The following is a 15,706-nucleotide window of genomic DNA, read 5'->3' on the forward strand; positions in this document are numbered from 1 at the left end:
ATCCTACCTAGAAATGCTCATACTTGAAGGCCAGTAAGTAGTGAGTACATTCCTTGAATTCCTATAGAGGTCTGCAGCTGGTCAAGGCAGATGTTTAAAGACTGAATAATAGCAACAATGATGATCAACTGCATTGAGAAAAACATTTCCTTAGGTCAGATCAGATGTTTGACAGACCAATAATTGCTTCCCTAGATACATTTTTCTATTCTTCCTTTTAGTATCAAACCACATTCTGCAGATTTCTCACCTTAAGTGTGCCCTTGGCACTAAGTTCTGGCCAGTGTGATATGAGCTGAAGAAATATGAGCAAATTCTTAGCCATGTCCCCTTCAGAGAAAGCTGGCTTCCCTCTACCTGTTCCCATTCCTGTGCACTGGAGTACAGATCTGTGGTGAGTTGGCTGAGGCCAACTGGACAAAGACAACACCTCGGAGCTGGGGAAATGATCATGTGGATCATGTGGAAGGAACCCCAGTCCTTCAGTGATCACATAGAGCACCGTCACCTTCCCACCCCGGACAAATTGCCTCCCCTGGATTGTCATAGAAAGGAGAAATAAACTTTTATCTGTTTGAGGTACTGTATTTTAGAATCTTTGTTGCATCAGATTCATCTATGCCATAATTATAACAGAAGGTCACAGGACCAGTAGTCTTAGATATTTACTCACTTGCTGAATTCTTGTCACTATCCCCTTCTCCAAAATGCCAGGGTCAGAATGTCAACAAATGAGACACTAAAAAACTTTCACCACCCATTTGTCTAAATGTGCAACCTAACATCTTTAAGTGGCAATGGATTATGGCAACTCCATCTCTTAGTGAGTGTTCAACACCCTGTTGAAGATCAGCAAGGGAATGTGTGCTATTAGAAATGAGGCCTCGGTCTGTCTCCCTCTGCCTTCTCTAGAAATATTCTTTCAGACCTCCAGGCTGTCAGCACATAAAGGCACAGAAGGTGTGAAGACACAGACACTGGATAACGTTCACTAATGACTTCCCATGTGCTAACAGCGCCCCTTAAAATTGCCCTTTATTGACATAACCTTTATTCCTGGTATGAAGGCCTCCTCGTGACCAGGACTTGCTTTCATCTTCCCTCTCTACCTCTTTCTCTTACTCTTGCTTCCTCCTCGAAATTTCTCCCTTTCATATTCTTAATGTCTACTCTTTCTTAGAAGTGCTCCCTCCGTTTTGACATTTGTTTCACAAGCTTCTAGCCCAATATCCATAAAATGTTTTGCTTCCTGAAATCCTCAAAACCTGCTGCTCTTCCCTCTGCTCTGGCACTACTGTTAGAGCATATATTAAAGTGGTGAATTGCTTATACTTACTTATAATGAAGATTTTTTTCATTTTTTAAAAAGTTTATTTATTTTGAGAGAGAGAGAGCTTGCACACATGTGGGAGGGGCAGAGAAAGGGGGAGAGAGAGAATCCAAGCAGGCTCCGCACTGTCTGTGCAGAATCCAAGGCGGGGCTTGAACACACGAACCACAAGGTCATTACCTGAGCTGAAACCAATAGTCAGATACTTAACGGATTGAGCTACCCAGGCACCCCAGAATATATTTTAATAAGAGAAGGAAGACAATCTTCAACAACTGAATAATGTCAAATATTGACATTTTTGAAATGTCAATTTGTATATATACTCATTATCACTGTGAATGTCCTTGTTCTCCTGAAGTTTATATTCTAGTAGTTGGAAAACATAGTCTCAGAGTCCAGTCTTACAGAAAAGGTGTTCCTGAGTTCAAAATCTCATTTGGATAAAGTATCTTCTACTTTTTGTTTTGATAGATTAGAGTCATGTCTGGAGAGGCTCTATGTCACTGGAGGTATCTCCTTTGATCTCTTAGAGAAGAACTTGATAATATTACTAGCTTTTGTAATCTTCTGACTATGAAAACTGGGGTGGAATATTTATCTCATACTCAATGCAAATCATAGAATGCACCAAATGCAATAAGGGACAAACAATTTCTTTCTTGTGTTTCAAAAAATATGATAGCTCATAGATATCAAGATCTTTATATTTCATACATGTGAAAGATATCCATCTTAAAGAAAGAAAGAAAAGAAAGGTTTGGATAAAGTGTGTGATCTCATTGCTGATCCTAAGTTGTGTGTGATCAGGACAAGTGACCAAGCATATTTCTGAGCAAACAGTGGACAGAGAATATGTCTCCTTCATTTGTGACACAGGGTTATGATGACCAACAATGAACAAGTACATGAAAGCACTTTGAAATCTTTATATTATAGAGCATATACAGTGTGAGGTATTATGACTGCTATATACATTATAATTGAAAAACCGTTCTTGTATGCTTCAAGTCAACCAGAAATACAAATTCAACTTCGCACAAAAGTATGCAGGGGCAAATGAATAGGGTTCAACTAGGCATCATCAGTTTTCTTCAGTAAGGAGCAGGATAGGGATAGCGACAAGCTTTGGTTCTATACTCCCCCTAATGTTGTTGGAGAATGTTGTGCTAGAATAGAAGATATGGAACCACCGTGCTCTCTGCGTATTGGATTCTACTCTTCCACTCTTATTCAACAACATTATGTGCATCATAAATTTTCTAAAGACAATACCGATTAGGGTTTATTTTGGTTAGGAAACAAACACAATTTTTTTTTCTTACTGTTACAAATGTGGTGGCCTACATTCCTTCACTGAATAATTAAAATTTAAAATTAATGTTGTATCACCACTTCACACCCATTAGGATTGCTATTATTAAAAAAAAGAAAGAAAGAAACTGACAAGTTTTGGTGAAGATAAGATTGGAGAAACTGAAAACTTAGTGCACTGATAGTGGGATGTCAAATGGTGTAGCTGCTATGGAAAAGAGTGTGGTGGTTTCTCAAAAAATTAAAAATAGAATTACTATATTATCCAGCAATTTCATTTCCAGTCATAGGCCCAAAAGAATAGAAAGCAAAGGCTCAAACAGATATTTGTACATGCTTGCTCAAAACAGCATTGTTCACAATAGCCAAAAAGTAGAAGCAACCCAAGTAAGTGTTCATTGATGGATGAATGGATAAACAACCTGTAGTGTATACATCCAATGGAATACTATTCAACCTTAAAAAGGAAACAACTTCTGACACATGCTAAAATATAGATGAATCCTGAAGACATGGAATAAGACAGTCACAGAAGGACAAATACTGTATGGTTCTACTCATATGGGGTATCTAGAATAGTCAAATTCATAAGAGACAAAGTGGAATGGGGGTTGCCTGTGGCTGAGAGGAGGGGTAAATGGGGGAGTCATTGTTTAACGTACACAGAGTTTTGCTTTGCAAGATGAAAATTTTCTGGAGCTGGCTGGTGTGATGGTTGCACAACAGTGTGAATGCACTTACTGCCACTGAAGTATACACTTAAAAATGGCTAAAGTAGGGGCGCCTGGGTGGCTCGGTTGGTTAAGTGTCCGACTTTGGCTCAGGTCATGATCTCATGGTTCATGAGTTTAAGCCCTGCATGGAGCTCTCCGCTCCCAGCACAGAGCCCGCTTCAGATCCTCTGTGTCCTTCTCTCTCTGCCCCTCTGCTGCTCATGATCTCTCTCTCAAAAATAAGCACTTTTTTAAAAAGTGGCTTAAGTAGTAAATTTTGTGCTATGTATATTTTATAACAATTAAAAAAATTAATGTTGCATCAACTCAAGGGATTCTAACATAAAGAATGAATTGTGATATGAGTCAAGGTTATGGACAATATTCATCTTATTAATTTGGTATTAAGGAAGAGAGAATGCTAATGGAGACAGGATGATAATCTTTTGAAATCATACAATGGGTAAAGCTAAAAATTATAGTTTTGATATATCTTAAAGAATCTCACGGATTGAGGCCAGGACCTGGATTTTTTTATGCATTATTAGATAAAAAGAACAATCTGTATAAATAATCTTTGTTCTATTTCCATGACTCTAATGTGTATGGATCAGATCATTTATCTGGAGAGAAGGAGATATGTTATGGTCATTTCCTGCCTTATTTACTGTACTATACCATACTCTCACAAATATATTATATGTTGGATAATCCCAAGATAGGTGAAATGAGCATGTCCCAGATGAGATGGTCCATAGCACGTACTCATGCTAGCCTATATGCAGAACTTCTTCAGCTGAAGGTTGACTTTTAGAGATGGAAATTTCTAAAGTTTGATGGGATCCTCATTCACTCAGACATTACGATTAAAAGCCACAAGTCTCCATGTGAACAGTGGTTCCCCCTTAGTCACTGAAATGGGATCTGAATCTTTGTCCCTAGACCCTTATTTGCATCAACTAATTGATAAAGTAGGATCTTAGCTCTGAGTCTGAAGACAAGAATAAGGACTGGGGAAGAAATAAGTGGATTGGATTTCAGTACGATGTGCAAAAGTAAGAGACACTCTCCCTACCATCTCCCTTCACTCCTTCTTATCCCATTTGCCTTAAGTTATTGAAAATAATAACGAAAAGATATTAAGGGGGGGCTGGGTGGTTCAGTCAATTAAGCATCCAACATTTGATTTTGGCTCAGGTCAGAATCTCATAGTTTGTGAGACTGAGCCCCGCCTTGGGTTCCACACTTACAGCTCAGAGCCTGCTTGGGATTCTCTCTCTCCCTGTCTCTCTGCCCCTCTCCCATTCTCTCTCTCTCTCTCTCTCTCTCTCTCTCTCTCTCAAAATAAATAAATAAACAAACTTTAAAAAAGATGTTAAGAGATTTCACAAAGGGAGAGAAATTATTACCTGAACTGGACAAATAGATTTCCTTCATCATACAGATTCTCCAGCCTTTTTTGGAAGTGGTGTATTCTCAAATGAAGCCACATCTACTGGCAAGCCAGGAAAGGGATTGTGAATAAATGTGACTGCCAGAAAGTGAGGAATTTTTTGTAGTTTTGTGAACAGTGTTGCTGCCTAAGCTAAAGCAAAGGTGTGGGAATCTACAAAAATACTATTGGACACTTGAAAAGTACCTCGGGGAGCTTGCCATCCTGAATATTTCAGTATTTATCCTGAGATGTCTCTATTAGAATCTACATCTTTATGTTTTCGTTGAGTATTTTGTTGTGTGGAAAGAACAGAATGGGTGAAATATCTACAAATATAGCACTAGAAAGTTTAATTTCACAATTTCTTGAGGAGCTTTAGGTTCTTTTTCTTTCAAATTACATCACAGAGAAAAGTAATTCCCAACCCAGAAACCCCACATAACCATACCAGAGACACTTCACTAGGTCAATGCACTTTATTATTTCTACTGAGCTAGAGATGTACATGAAGACAACATAGGAGCACACTCCAGATAACCATTTCCTGTCCCTCTTGGAACCAGCCACCCTTTCCCTTCAGGCATTCACCCTCCAAACACATCCAAAATGTGGTAAATGACGTGACCTGTTTGAAGCCACATCCCAGAGCACCGTCTGCGAACTTAGCCCACATTGTTTGCATGGTGTCAGGAGAAGAAGGGAAGAAGGTGGATGATTAAAATTGATAGGATCAACGTTACCGTTCTCAATTTTGAACTGTAAGGATCCATATGGCGAGCGATGTGTCCTACTCTTGGCGTCTTAGAGAATACTCTTTTAGAAGGGTCACTGGAAGTAACCGTGGAGGACATGTTTCTCCTTGATAGTATCATTTATCTCCATAATATCATTTATGTAAGCAGGGATAACTTCTTGAATATCATTTTGCCATCGACAAGTCATAAGGACCTGTCCCTGCCTGTAAGAAGATTCATAGACACAGTCTGTCATTACCACTCCTTCGATTAAATTACAGTACACTCCTTTTATTGATTGCCTGCTCCTGTGACATCTCTTCACCCCATTCTTACAAGACACAAACAGGTTGTTACAGATGTCTTGCAGTTCCTCAAATGATATCTGGAGGAAGAAATGTTCTTTTACACAACGGAATCTGTTGTGGACATTTTTCATCTTTATTTCATCAGTGCAGTAGTTGGAATCAGTTAAGGGTCTTCCCGGATCAATAGTGGTGCGCCTTTTGAAAACATCCTTAGGGGTTGGTAGGGTAGGTCCTGTGCTGCGCATTTCCTCCAAATAATCTTCAAATTGCTCTATCTCTTCCGCTGACAACGGAACATATTTGTGCAAGATTTTCAACTGCAGTGGCTGCAGTAGCAGGAGCAGCAAGAGCAGCAGAGTGAGGGGCCGCAGGGTGATCAGAGTCCACATGCTTTCCAGGGGGGACTACGAGAGTTAAGGGGATGTGAGCCATTTCCATACTGTGCCCACTTCTATTCCTGTGCTGGGCAACATTCCTTTCTGCCACTTACCGCCGGTTCTGAGCTCGAAGACTTTGAGCAGTATTCAAATTGATAATTCAGAATATATTTAACCATTTCTGAAGTATGGACTAAAAAGTAACCTTCCTAGGCCTGTACTCAGTTGGAAGACTGTCGATATGAGAGGAAAAGGTGAAGGAAGGAGGGAGAGAAAAGGAGAGAGAGCAGTGAGCAAACAAGGAAGGATGAGGAAGAGAGAAAAGGAGAGATGGAGGGCAGGAGGGAAGGAGAGAGGAGGTCAAGACAGCAGTGGGGAGAGGGGAGAGAGAGAGAGAGAGAGAGACAGACAGACAGATAGACAGACAGGCAGAGAAGAGGCTCCCACCATCCGGAACAAATGCATCTGTTCTCTTCTTAGGAGTTGTGAACTCACACCGTAGAGAGCTGTAAGTGATCCTCCCTCCCCTCCGCCCGCTGCTATGAGGAAAATTCTTCATCTTATGACTTCTCCTCTTGCTCATCTCAGACCATAGACGCCCTGGGAGAAGGGATCAAGCAAGGTACATGGGGTCAGATGAACACCATCTGCTTTTCTTTGTGAGTATGCTTTCAGCACGACCTCCTTGCCTGGAGCTGCTCGGTCCATTTTGTAGCCTCCTCTGCCTGCTGTTACCACTCAGAATGGCTCTGCCACCAAGGGGCATCACTTACCTTGTGGGGGTGTTTTTTTATCCTATTTTTTTCTTCTCTTAGGTAGACTTCATGGTTTCTGCTGTGATCAGGTTTTGCATCCCTAAACTCTCTCCACCCTGTGAGCCTGTCTGCAGAGTTACAGTGACCTCATCAGTACCTCTCCTTACCTCATCAGTAAGGAGATATTTCAGTCCTTACTTTCCTCGCTGTCAGTGCATCTGCCTGTCTATTCACCCCACAGCAGGCTGCACCAAAATCCCCCAGTACTTTATTTATTTATTTATTTATTTATTTATTTATTTATTTATTTTAAGTTTATTTATTTTTGAGAGAGAGAGTGTGAGCAGGGGAGGGGCAGAGAGAAAGGGAGAGTGAGAGAATCCCAAGCAGGCCCCTCACTGCCAGTGCAGAGCCTGATGCAGGGCTCGAATTCACAAACCCTGAGATCAAGACCAGAGCTGAAATCACGACTTGGATGCTTAACCAACTGAGGCATCCAGGCACCCCAATACCCCCCAGTACTTTAAATACACATGAGCAAGTGTCTCTGCAACACAAATGTGTAAAACTGAGATGACTTACATTATTTAAAAAATTGTCCTACCTTAAAAAGAAATGAAAATGTTTAATTTGTTACATACTAATGAAGCACATTATTACTAAGCTTTGTGGTCGTTATGTTAAATAATTATTTTAAAACTTTCCTTGCAAGAGCCTGAACAGTAGTAACATGTGTTACAGGGATTGTGCCCAACTGCTAGATACCAGGGGACATTCTACCCTTTAGTACAAATTGTCATCTCTCACAGAGAACTCCTGGGCCTATCTATCATTTTCCATTTCTACTCCAAATCTGGCTGTTAATCAATTCTCCAAGGAGACTTCCCAGACAAAGGCAAGTGCTTTAGGTACACTGGAGAACAGGCTTCCAGGCCTACCTGTGCCTGGAGTCTCTTGACCTTGTTCAGTCCTTGTGGTGTCTATGTTTCAGAGAATGGATGCCTCAGGGCTGGGCTGCAGAGATCCTGATATTGGGGGAATTGGCCTCCCCTTAGAGCACAGGAGCTTGGAGTAGAAAGGGAGAAAAACAACTGTGAGCAGCTGAAATAAATACATAAGTAACATGTATAAATAATATTTATTTGTACATAAATAAATATACATACAAATAATAAATAATAATGGCTAACACAACAAGCAATGATGTACAAAGCACTATCTATACATTACCATCTTCATCATCCAAACAGCCTTATGATAGACATGTTGTTTTTTAGTATTGTTTTTGTCTTCATTGTAATCAGCATCTCTTTGTGAAAGGAGGTTGCTTAAAATCTTACATTGGGCCTGGCAAAACCCTGGTTCATGCTCAGGTCACAAGTCTGTCTGACATCTACAATTCGGTTCTTCACTGCTATTCTGTGGCCCTTATCAGTCTAGTTTCCCTTCCTGAGGCTAACCTGTGCTTCCTTCTCTAGGCTGTCTTTGTAACTCTGTCAGAAGAAACTAACAGAAACACAGAGATCACAAAAGTGGCAAGAACCAGGGGCGCCTGAGTGGCTCCGTCAGTTGAGCGTCTGACTCTTGTTCTCAGGTCTTCATCTCAGGGTCATGAGTTCAAGCCCCACATTGGGCTCTGTGATGGGTGTGGAGCCTACTAAAAAAAAAAAATAAGTGGGGAGGACTAGAATTGTGTTTGAACCACTGGAGTGCTGTAAGAAATTGGCCCACGTGCTGGCCCACGTGCCATGAAGCCTAGCTGAGCTGCTGCAGGAGAGTTTCCTGGGTTTTCTTACTCCACTGTGGCCTTGGCATAAGAGAAGTCTTCCCTTAAGGCAACCTGAGTGATTCTCCAATACTCATAACCCAGAGACTCTGAGCTACGTGGAGATGGAAACAGGTTGGATCTAACCTTTGTATATGTGAGTAGAAAAAGTCAGAGAATGGAGGAGTTAGAGACAGGCAGATGTTGGGGTGCCTGAGTGGCTCAGTTGGTTAAGCATCTTACTTCAGCTCAGGTCATGATCTCAAGGTTTGTGAGTTCAAACCCATTATCTGGCTCTTTGCTGTCAGTGCAGAGCCCGCTTCAGATCCTCTGTCTCTCTCTCTGCCCCTCCTACTTGCTCTCTCTCTCAAAAATAAATAAACATTTTTTTTAAAAAGGCAGATGTGGGGGGCACATATGAGAAAGTAGAGAGAACAGGAGGATTGAAGGCAGGAGAGCAGAGAATGGGACTGGAAAGAAAAACTGGCCTGCAGTGGTGACGTGAGACTGGGCAGTCTTGGTGTGGCCATAAGCAGGAACCCTTCCTCCCATCCCTGCTTCTACACTCTTATCAGACTCCCCTGGGGAGTCTCTTCAAGAGAGTGAGACCATTGTGAAAGTCCAGGGAGCTTAGCACACATTCCCATAAATGAGAACCTGGAGTGTCTGCGGCATCTTGGGCTGCAGAAAACGGAACAACAGGTTCATGGAGAGCAGAGTTCAGGCTCCTGCTGAGGACATGCCTCAGGGCCTGCCCAGGATACCTCCTTGACTTTTGTATCCTAAACTTCTTAATTTTTTTATTTATGAATTCAGATTGTAGTTTCATACTTGTCAAAATCCTTTCTGACCCCAAATTATATGCATTTTTGCTTCTATTCTATTGTATTACTTTTATGGATTTTTGAAAAATGTTAAGTCTCTTACCCATCTGGAATTTATTTTGAAGTATAGTGAGAGGTGGGTTTTGTTTTCACATGATTTTTCCATAATCCCAGTACCAATGATTTGGGGTCCCTCATCACTAATTTAAAAGTTAGCTTATATATTAAACAATTCTGTTTCTGAACTATCTGTTGTGTTTTGATGATGGTTTTATCTATTCACTTGCCAGTGATATGCTTTGACTTATTCTAATAAGTCAATATTTCAATAAAATATTTCAATATCTAATAAAGCAACTCACATTCATTCTTCTACCTGTTCAAAAATTAGTACTGAGACAGAACAGAAAGTAGATTAGTGGTTGCTTGGGGCACAGGGTAGGAATGGGAATTTGCAGTAAATGGGCAAGACAGATAGACAGACAGAGACAGAAACAGAGAACAGAGAACAGACGGATTGAAACATGCTCATGCAATGCTTCTTAAGTTTTTGCCTGGCAACCTCACACAGCAGAACCACCTGGACGCCCTGTGGATTGCAGATTCCCTGGGTTTTGCTCAAACCTCATTAATCAGAACCTCTGTGAATGGGCCCATATATTTGCACTATAAACAAGTTCACAAGGTGAGTCTTAGCCCACTAAGGTTTGAGAAGCACTGCCTTTGTATACATAAAAATGTAATTTATGACATAGAAAACATCCCAAAATAGTGGGGAAGTTTTAGGCCTTTTCAGTAAATGTTTTTGGAAAAAAATTGAGATGAATTGCTTTCACTGTTTGGCTATAGTGAATAATGCTTCTTTGAACATGGGTGTGCACATATCTGATTGAGTCCCACTTTTCCTCTCCGCTTTTAAACGTGCTTGGGAGGGTTAGGGTAACTTATAGGTGTATAGGCAGGGAAGGGCCTGAGAGAGGTTGTCTATCCCGGGCCTTTTCTATTATGCAGGTCTTGAGTCCCTGGTCACAATTTAAAAAAATAAAATAAAAGAGTAAGATGGGTCAAAGTCTCCCCAGGGAGACAAATACATATTTCAGAGAGATTATTAGGTTGTATTTTAAAAGTAAATCATTTTTAAAATGCAAGACTTTTAACAGATCTTACAATAAGGCATCAAAGGATTATGATTGTGTAATAGTTATATAGCTTCAATCACAAAAGGAAAAATTAAAATTGTATCTTACAAATTGGTAACAGTTACAATACCTCATAAACTCAATGCTGGCGAGTGAGATAAGGTGGGCAATCACTCATTTGTGATCACAGTGAAAAAGTTGGCAAATATAATAAAAAGCTTTGAAAACCTGATAATATCCCCCCACTTGTAATAGCTAAGATTCTAAGCAGCAATAGTTTATATAGAAATATGGACAGTAAGCTTTACTTAATAAAGACAAAAATTTGAAATTTGAAAACATAAATATCCAAAAATTTGAGGAAAGGTTAAATTGAGTCTGATATGTTCATAAATATGGTAAAAACAATAATAACCACTGTAGTAAAAGCTAATATTTGAGATAGCATTCTGTAGTCAGAGAATTATATATTATAGAATAGATTGTTTTCCAGAATTTACAAATAAATTAACCAATGAAAATTTAAAAATATGGAATATATTTAATATTATAGTAGTAGGATTATCTGGTCACAAGTGATAGAAGTACCAAACAAATTAACTTAAACACAAGAGGAACTATATTGACTCACAGAAAACAAGTCCAAGAGGCACAGCAGGATGAAGAAATTAAATCTTTCACTGCACTCTTATTTTCTCTCTCTTCCACCACTGTTTTCTATGCTAACTTCATTCTCATGCAGGGTCTCTCAATGTAATGGCAGAGAAAATCATTGTTACCTTTATAGCCTATATTTAAGGTCACAGTAGGAAGTGTCATCCTCTCCCACTTTCATCCAATATAGAAAATAACTTTACCGATTGGCCTTGTTTCTGTCACATGCGTAAATCCAGGATTGTGAGGTCTTCTGATTGGTCAACCTGTAACACATGTCCTCCTCGGGGAAGTAAAGGCAAAACCACACCATTAAAATTCCAGCAGAATTCCAGTTGCTGACCAAAGGAAGGGTTGTTACCTACAAAACAAGAAAGGGATGGAGACCAGTGGCAAATGTCCATAACAAATGGCTGGGGAAAAAATAAAACATTGAACTATATCTACAACATGATCCCAATTAATGGAAATATAGATTATGTGGTGGGGGCGGAGGAACCAAAACAAAACCTCAATAACCTGTTATTTCTGAATGGTTGATTTCTTATTGTTGTCTTTAAAGCTATCTATTTTTCAAATTTAAAATAAGTTAGTTCTAAGAAATGTCACTTACGAAATGGATTTTTAAGATCTGGTTTTGGACGTGTTCGTAAATATGAAGTGCCAATTTCTCAGACTGCCACATTTGATATCAGTTAACTTCCACTTTTGCTCAGTAGCAGGAAGAGTCAGTTCCTTAGTTTGAGTGGTTAAGCAAAGATAAAAACTCAGTCTTTAGAGTTAGACTTACCTTTATGAGTAAATCCCAGAATATCTCTTCGTTGAATTCCATAAGGAAAATCTAGGTTTTAGCTAACCTCAAATTTAGACACTGTTTAAACATTTTGAGGCAATATTTATGCTTCTGACCTTTACACCCCTAGCCAAACTGAGAATGGTGTCAGGTTGAGAAAATCTAGAGAAAAATGTGATTTTTGTAGGTCCTAAGAGGATCAGTGACTTCCCTGAAATGCACATCTTTTGTTCAAGACATTTACTAGGGCCCAGGCCCTAGTAAAGACCTGAATATTTGAGCTCACAGAGACAGAATACAGAAAGGAACTGACTCTTCCTGATGCAAAAGTGGAAGTTAACTGATATCAAATGCGGCAGTTTGAGATACTGGCACTTCATATTTAAGAACATGTGTCCAAAACCAGATCTTAATAGATGTACGCAAAATAAGAGTTACCAATAATTGAAAATCAATCTTCAGAGCACAAATATAGAGTAATTTTGACATCTTATATTGCAAAAATGGAGTCAAGCCAGCTCCGGGATGACAAAAATCTCTTTGTATTTGTTTGCAGTTTCCTGCAAGTTTATATTTATGCATGCCTTAATTACCTTTTTTATTGTATGATTCTATATAAAAAAAATTTTTTTTGAGGTTTGTTACAATGTTATCTGCTATTTTTTTTTCTGTAATGTCAGTGTGAGTTTAGCAGGTACAGACTAAGATATCGCCACTGATATGGCTTGATCTCATAATTTGGTCCTTCTCAGTGATCAGAAATAACAGGAAAATAGAAGCATAGAATATATTAGGATAGAATATTTCATAGATTTTGCCAGGGAAAAGGAAAATAAAGCCCAGTGAGACAGTGGGTTCTATATCAAGAAAAAATAGGGGAACCTGTCTGGCTCAGTCAGTGGAGCATGTGACTCTTGACCTTGGGGTTATGGGTTTGAGCCCTGCATTGGGTGTAGAGATTATAAGAAAGAAAGAAAGAAAGAAAGAAAGAAAGAAAGAAAGAAAGAAAGAAAGAAAGAAAGAAAGAAAGAAAGAAAGAAAGAAAGAAAGAAAAAAACAGATTTCAGTGTTCACACCCACCCACCCATACGCACACAAACACATTCCTCCATGTATGATGGACTAGAGGTCAAAGTAATATTTTTAAAACAACATTAAGGATATTATAATGATACAAGTATATATAGTAGAATATTTTTCACAATTTTGGAGCTAGTGAAGGATGTCTTTCTTAAACCAAACAAGAGCACAGCCACAAAGAAAATTATTGAATTATTGAAAAGCTTGATTACACATGCATAGACTGAATTACATACCTGTATACATGAGTACAAAGAAAATCTGACCCCAAAACAAATAACATGACAATGATCTCTAATAGCAGAAGACACCAAAAAAATAAACTTCAAAAACCAGCAACAGCTTGGGAAAAAAAATGCTTTGGGGGTGCCTGGGTGGGTCTGGTTAAGTGTCCAACTTCAGCTCAGGTCATGATCTCACGGTTGGTTACTGGGTTCCAGCCCCACGTTGGGCTCTGTGCTGACAGCTCAGAGCCTGGAGCCTGCTTCAGATTCTGTCTCTCCATCTCTCTCTTTGCTCATCCCCTGCTAGTGCTCTGTCTCTCTCTCTGCCTCTCAAAAATAGATAAAAAATGTTCAAAAAAATTTTTAAGTGCTTTGAAAATGTGATCAGTGTGAAAGTGCTTCTCAAACTCAGGTGTAAGAAAAGTATGAATTTCTTTTCTCAATCCATTGTATCTGCACCAAAACCCTAGCTCTTAAGGGTGGCAGCACAATTTACCTCTGTTACAATTTTAGGTGTCTTCTGCCTTTCTTACATAGTTAGGAAAATCAAAGTATCTGCATTTGCCCTAGTAAAACAGAAAGTTACAGTTTTGTACATGAGTGTTGATCATCATAGTTTCATAGTTCCTCTTTCTGTTATCATCATAGTTTCTCTTTCTGTTATCAATTGTCTTAATATGGAACATAGGGTTGTTTTTTCCTCCCCTTTTAAACAACTAACATTTTTGAAACTTAACACAAAAGCCATTGATATCCCTTTGAGCTACCAAAGAATTTGGTAAAGAATTTCTTGTGCTGTAAAGAATTTCTCTCTTTCCCAATATTCTACAGCAGTAAAAGCAAAATGCTCATCTATGCCTTCACAAAGTATTCTTATTTCCTATGAGATCTTCATCAAACTCCTATATTTCTTAGCTTTTGCATCATTAACTCATTATGAGTGCAACTCTGCCATGATAGATTTACCTCCTCACTAGAAAAGCAAGGAGAGGTGGTTTATCTCCAAAAATTTTAAGGAGCCTGTTTAGACAAAAACACTTTAAACTTTTTTTTTTTTTTTAAGATTTTATTTTCAAGCAATCTCCACACCCAACGTGGGGCCCAAACCTACAAACCTGAGATTAAGAGTTGCAGGATCTACCGACTGAGCCAGCCAGGCTCCCCTAGACTTGGTTTTATTTATTTATTTTAATTTTAATTTTAATTTTTTTTAATGTTTATTTATTTTTGATAGAGACAGAGCACAAGTGTTGGAGGGGGCAGAGAGAGATGGAAATGGAAACCGAAGCAGGCTCCAGGCTCTGAGCTGTCAGCACAGAGCCCAACGCAGGACTAGAACTCACCAGCCATGAGATCATGACCTGAGCCGAAGTCAGATGGTTAACTGACTGAGCGACCCAGGCACCCCTAATTTTTGTGGTTTTTTTAACATACAGGTTTTTAAATTTTTTTTTAATTTATTAACTTAGAGAGAGAGACAGAGAGAGTGAGAGGGAGAGGAGCAGAGAGAGAGGGAAAGACAGAATCCCAAACCAACTCCACGCTGTCAGCACAGAGTCCAACATGGGGCTTGAACTCGTGAACCATGAGATCATGACCTGAGCTAAAACCAAGAATCAGACACTTGGGGCGCCTGGGTGGCGCAGTCGGTTAAGCGTCCGACTTCAGCCAGGTCACGATCTCGCGGTCCGTGAGTTCGAGCCCCACGTCAGGCTCTGGGCTGATGGCTCGGAGCCTGGAGCCTGTTTCCGATTCTGTGTCTCCCTCTCTCTCTGCCCCTCCCCCGTTCATGCTCTGTCTCTCTCTGTCCAAAAAATAAAAAAATAAAAAACAAAAAACAAAACGTTGAAGAATCCGACACTTAACTGACTGAGCCACCCAGACACCCCCAGATTTGGTTTTAAAATGAAAGCATACATAAGGATGAATATAATCTTCTAGTCAAGATGGAGTAACACGGACCTGATTTACCCTCCCACCTGAAACAATTTTTAAAACTGATAAAATGCTGGAAAAATTAGTTTCAAGACACTAACATGAGACAACCAAACACACTGATCTTTGAGATACAGGAAACTAACAAGGTGAGTCCTACAATTTGCCTGGCTTACTGCCTGGAGAGAGATTTCAGGCACAAGTGAAGGGTTGGCAAACAGGAGGAGCCTGAAAACTACAGGAGATGAGGAGGAGGAATTGAGGAAACAAGGAGGCCAAGAAACTTGAGTCCACAGGACACAGTACTAGAAAGGAGAGCACTGCCT

At 39.6% G+C, this 15,706-nt stretch overlaps 1 protein-coding gene across 19 annotated transcripts in view; it reads right to left on the minus strand.

The window, feature by feature from the left end:
• The window catches only part of RNASE9 (ribonuclease A family member 9 (inactive)), a 172,731-nt gene that overhangs the window by 43,846 nt on the left and 113,179 nt on the right, over positions 1 to 15,706 (minus strand). For 10 of the 19 annotated variants that reach the window (XM_042942581.1, XM_042942583.1, XM_042942588.1 and 7 more), the window contains 3 exons: positions 11,552 to 11,709; positions 7,905 to 8,031; positions 5,254 to 6,238 (listed from right to left, as the gene is read on the minus strand). In XM_042942581.1, coding sequence (XP_042798515.1) covers positions 5,618 to 6,223 — 606 coding nt within the window. In that variant the 5' untranslated portion in view covers positions 6,224 to 6,238; positions 7,905 to 8,031; positions 11,552 to 11,709 and the 3' untranslated portion in view covers positions 5,254 to 5,617. Of the gene's footprint in view, positions 1 to 5,253; positions 6,239 to 6,706; positions 6,812 to 6,984; positions 7,069 to 7,904; positions 8,032 to 11,325; positions 11,440 to 11,551; positions 11,710 to 15,706 lie in introns of those variants that run through there. The other 9 variants (XM_042942595.1, XM_042942597.1, XM_042942596.1 and 6 more) reach the window with 6 other exon arrangements.

Source organism: Panthera leo, chromosome B3 (genome assembly GCF_018350215.1).
Source record: "Panthera leo isolate Ple1 chromosome B3, P.leo_Ple1_pat1.1, whole genome shotgun sequence".
Classification (NCBI taxonomy): domain Eukaryota; kingdom Metazoa; phylum Chordata; class Mammalia; order Carnivora; family Felidae; genus Panthera; species Panthera leo.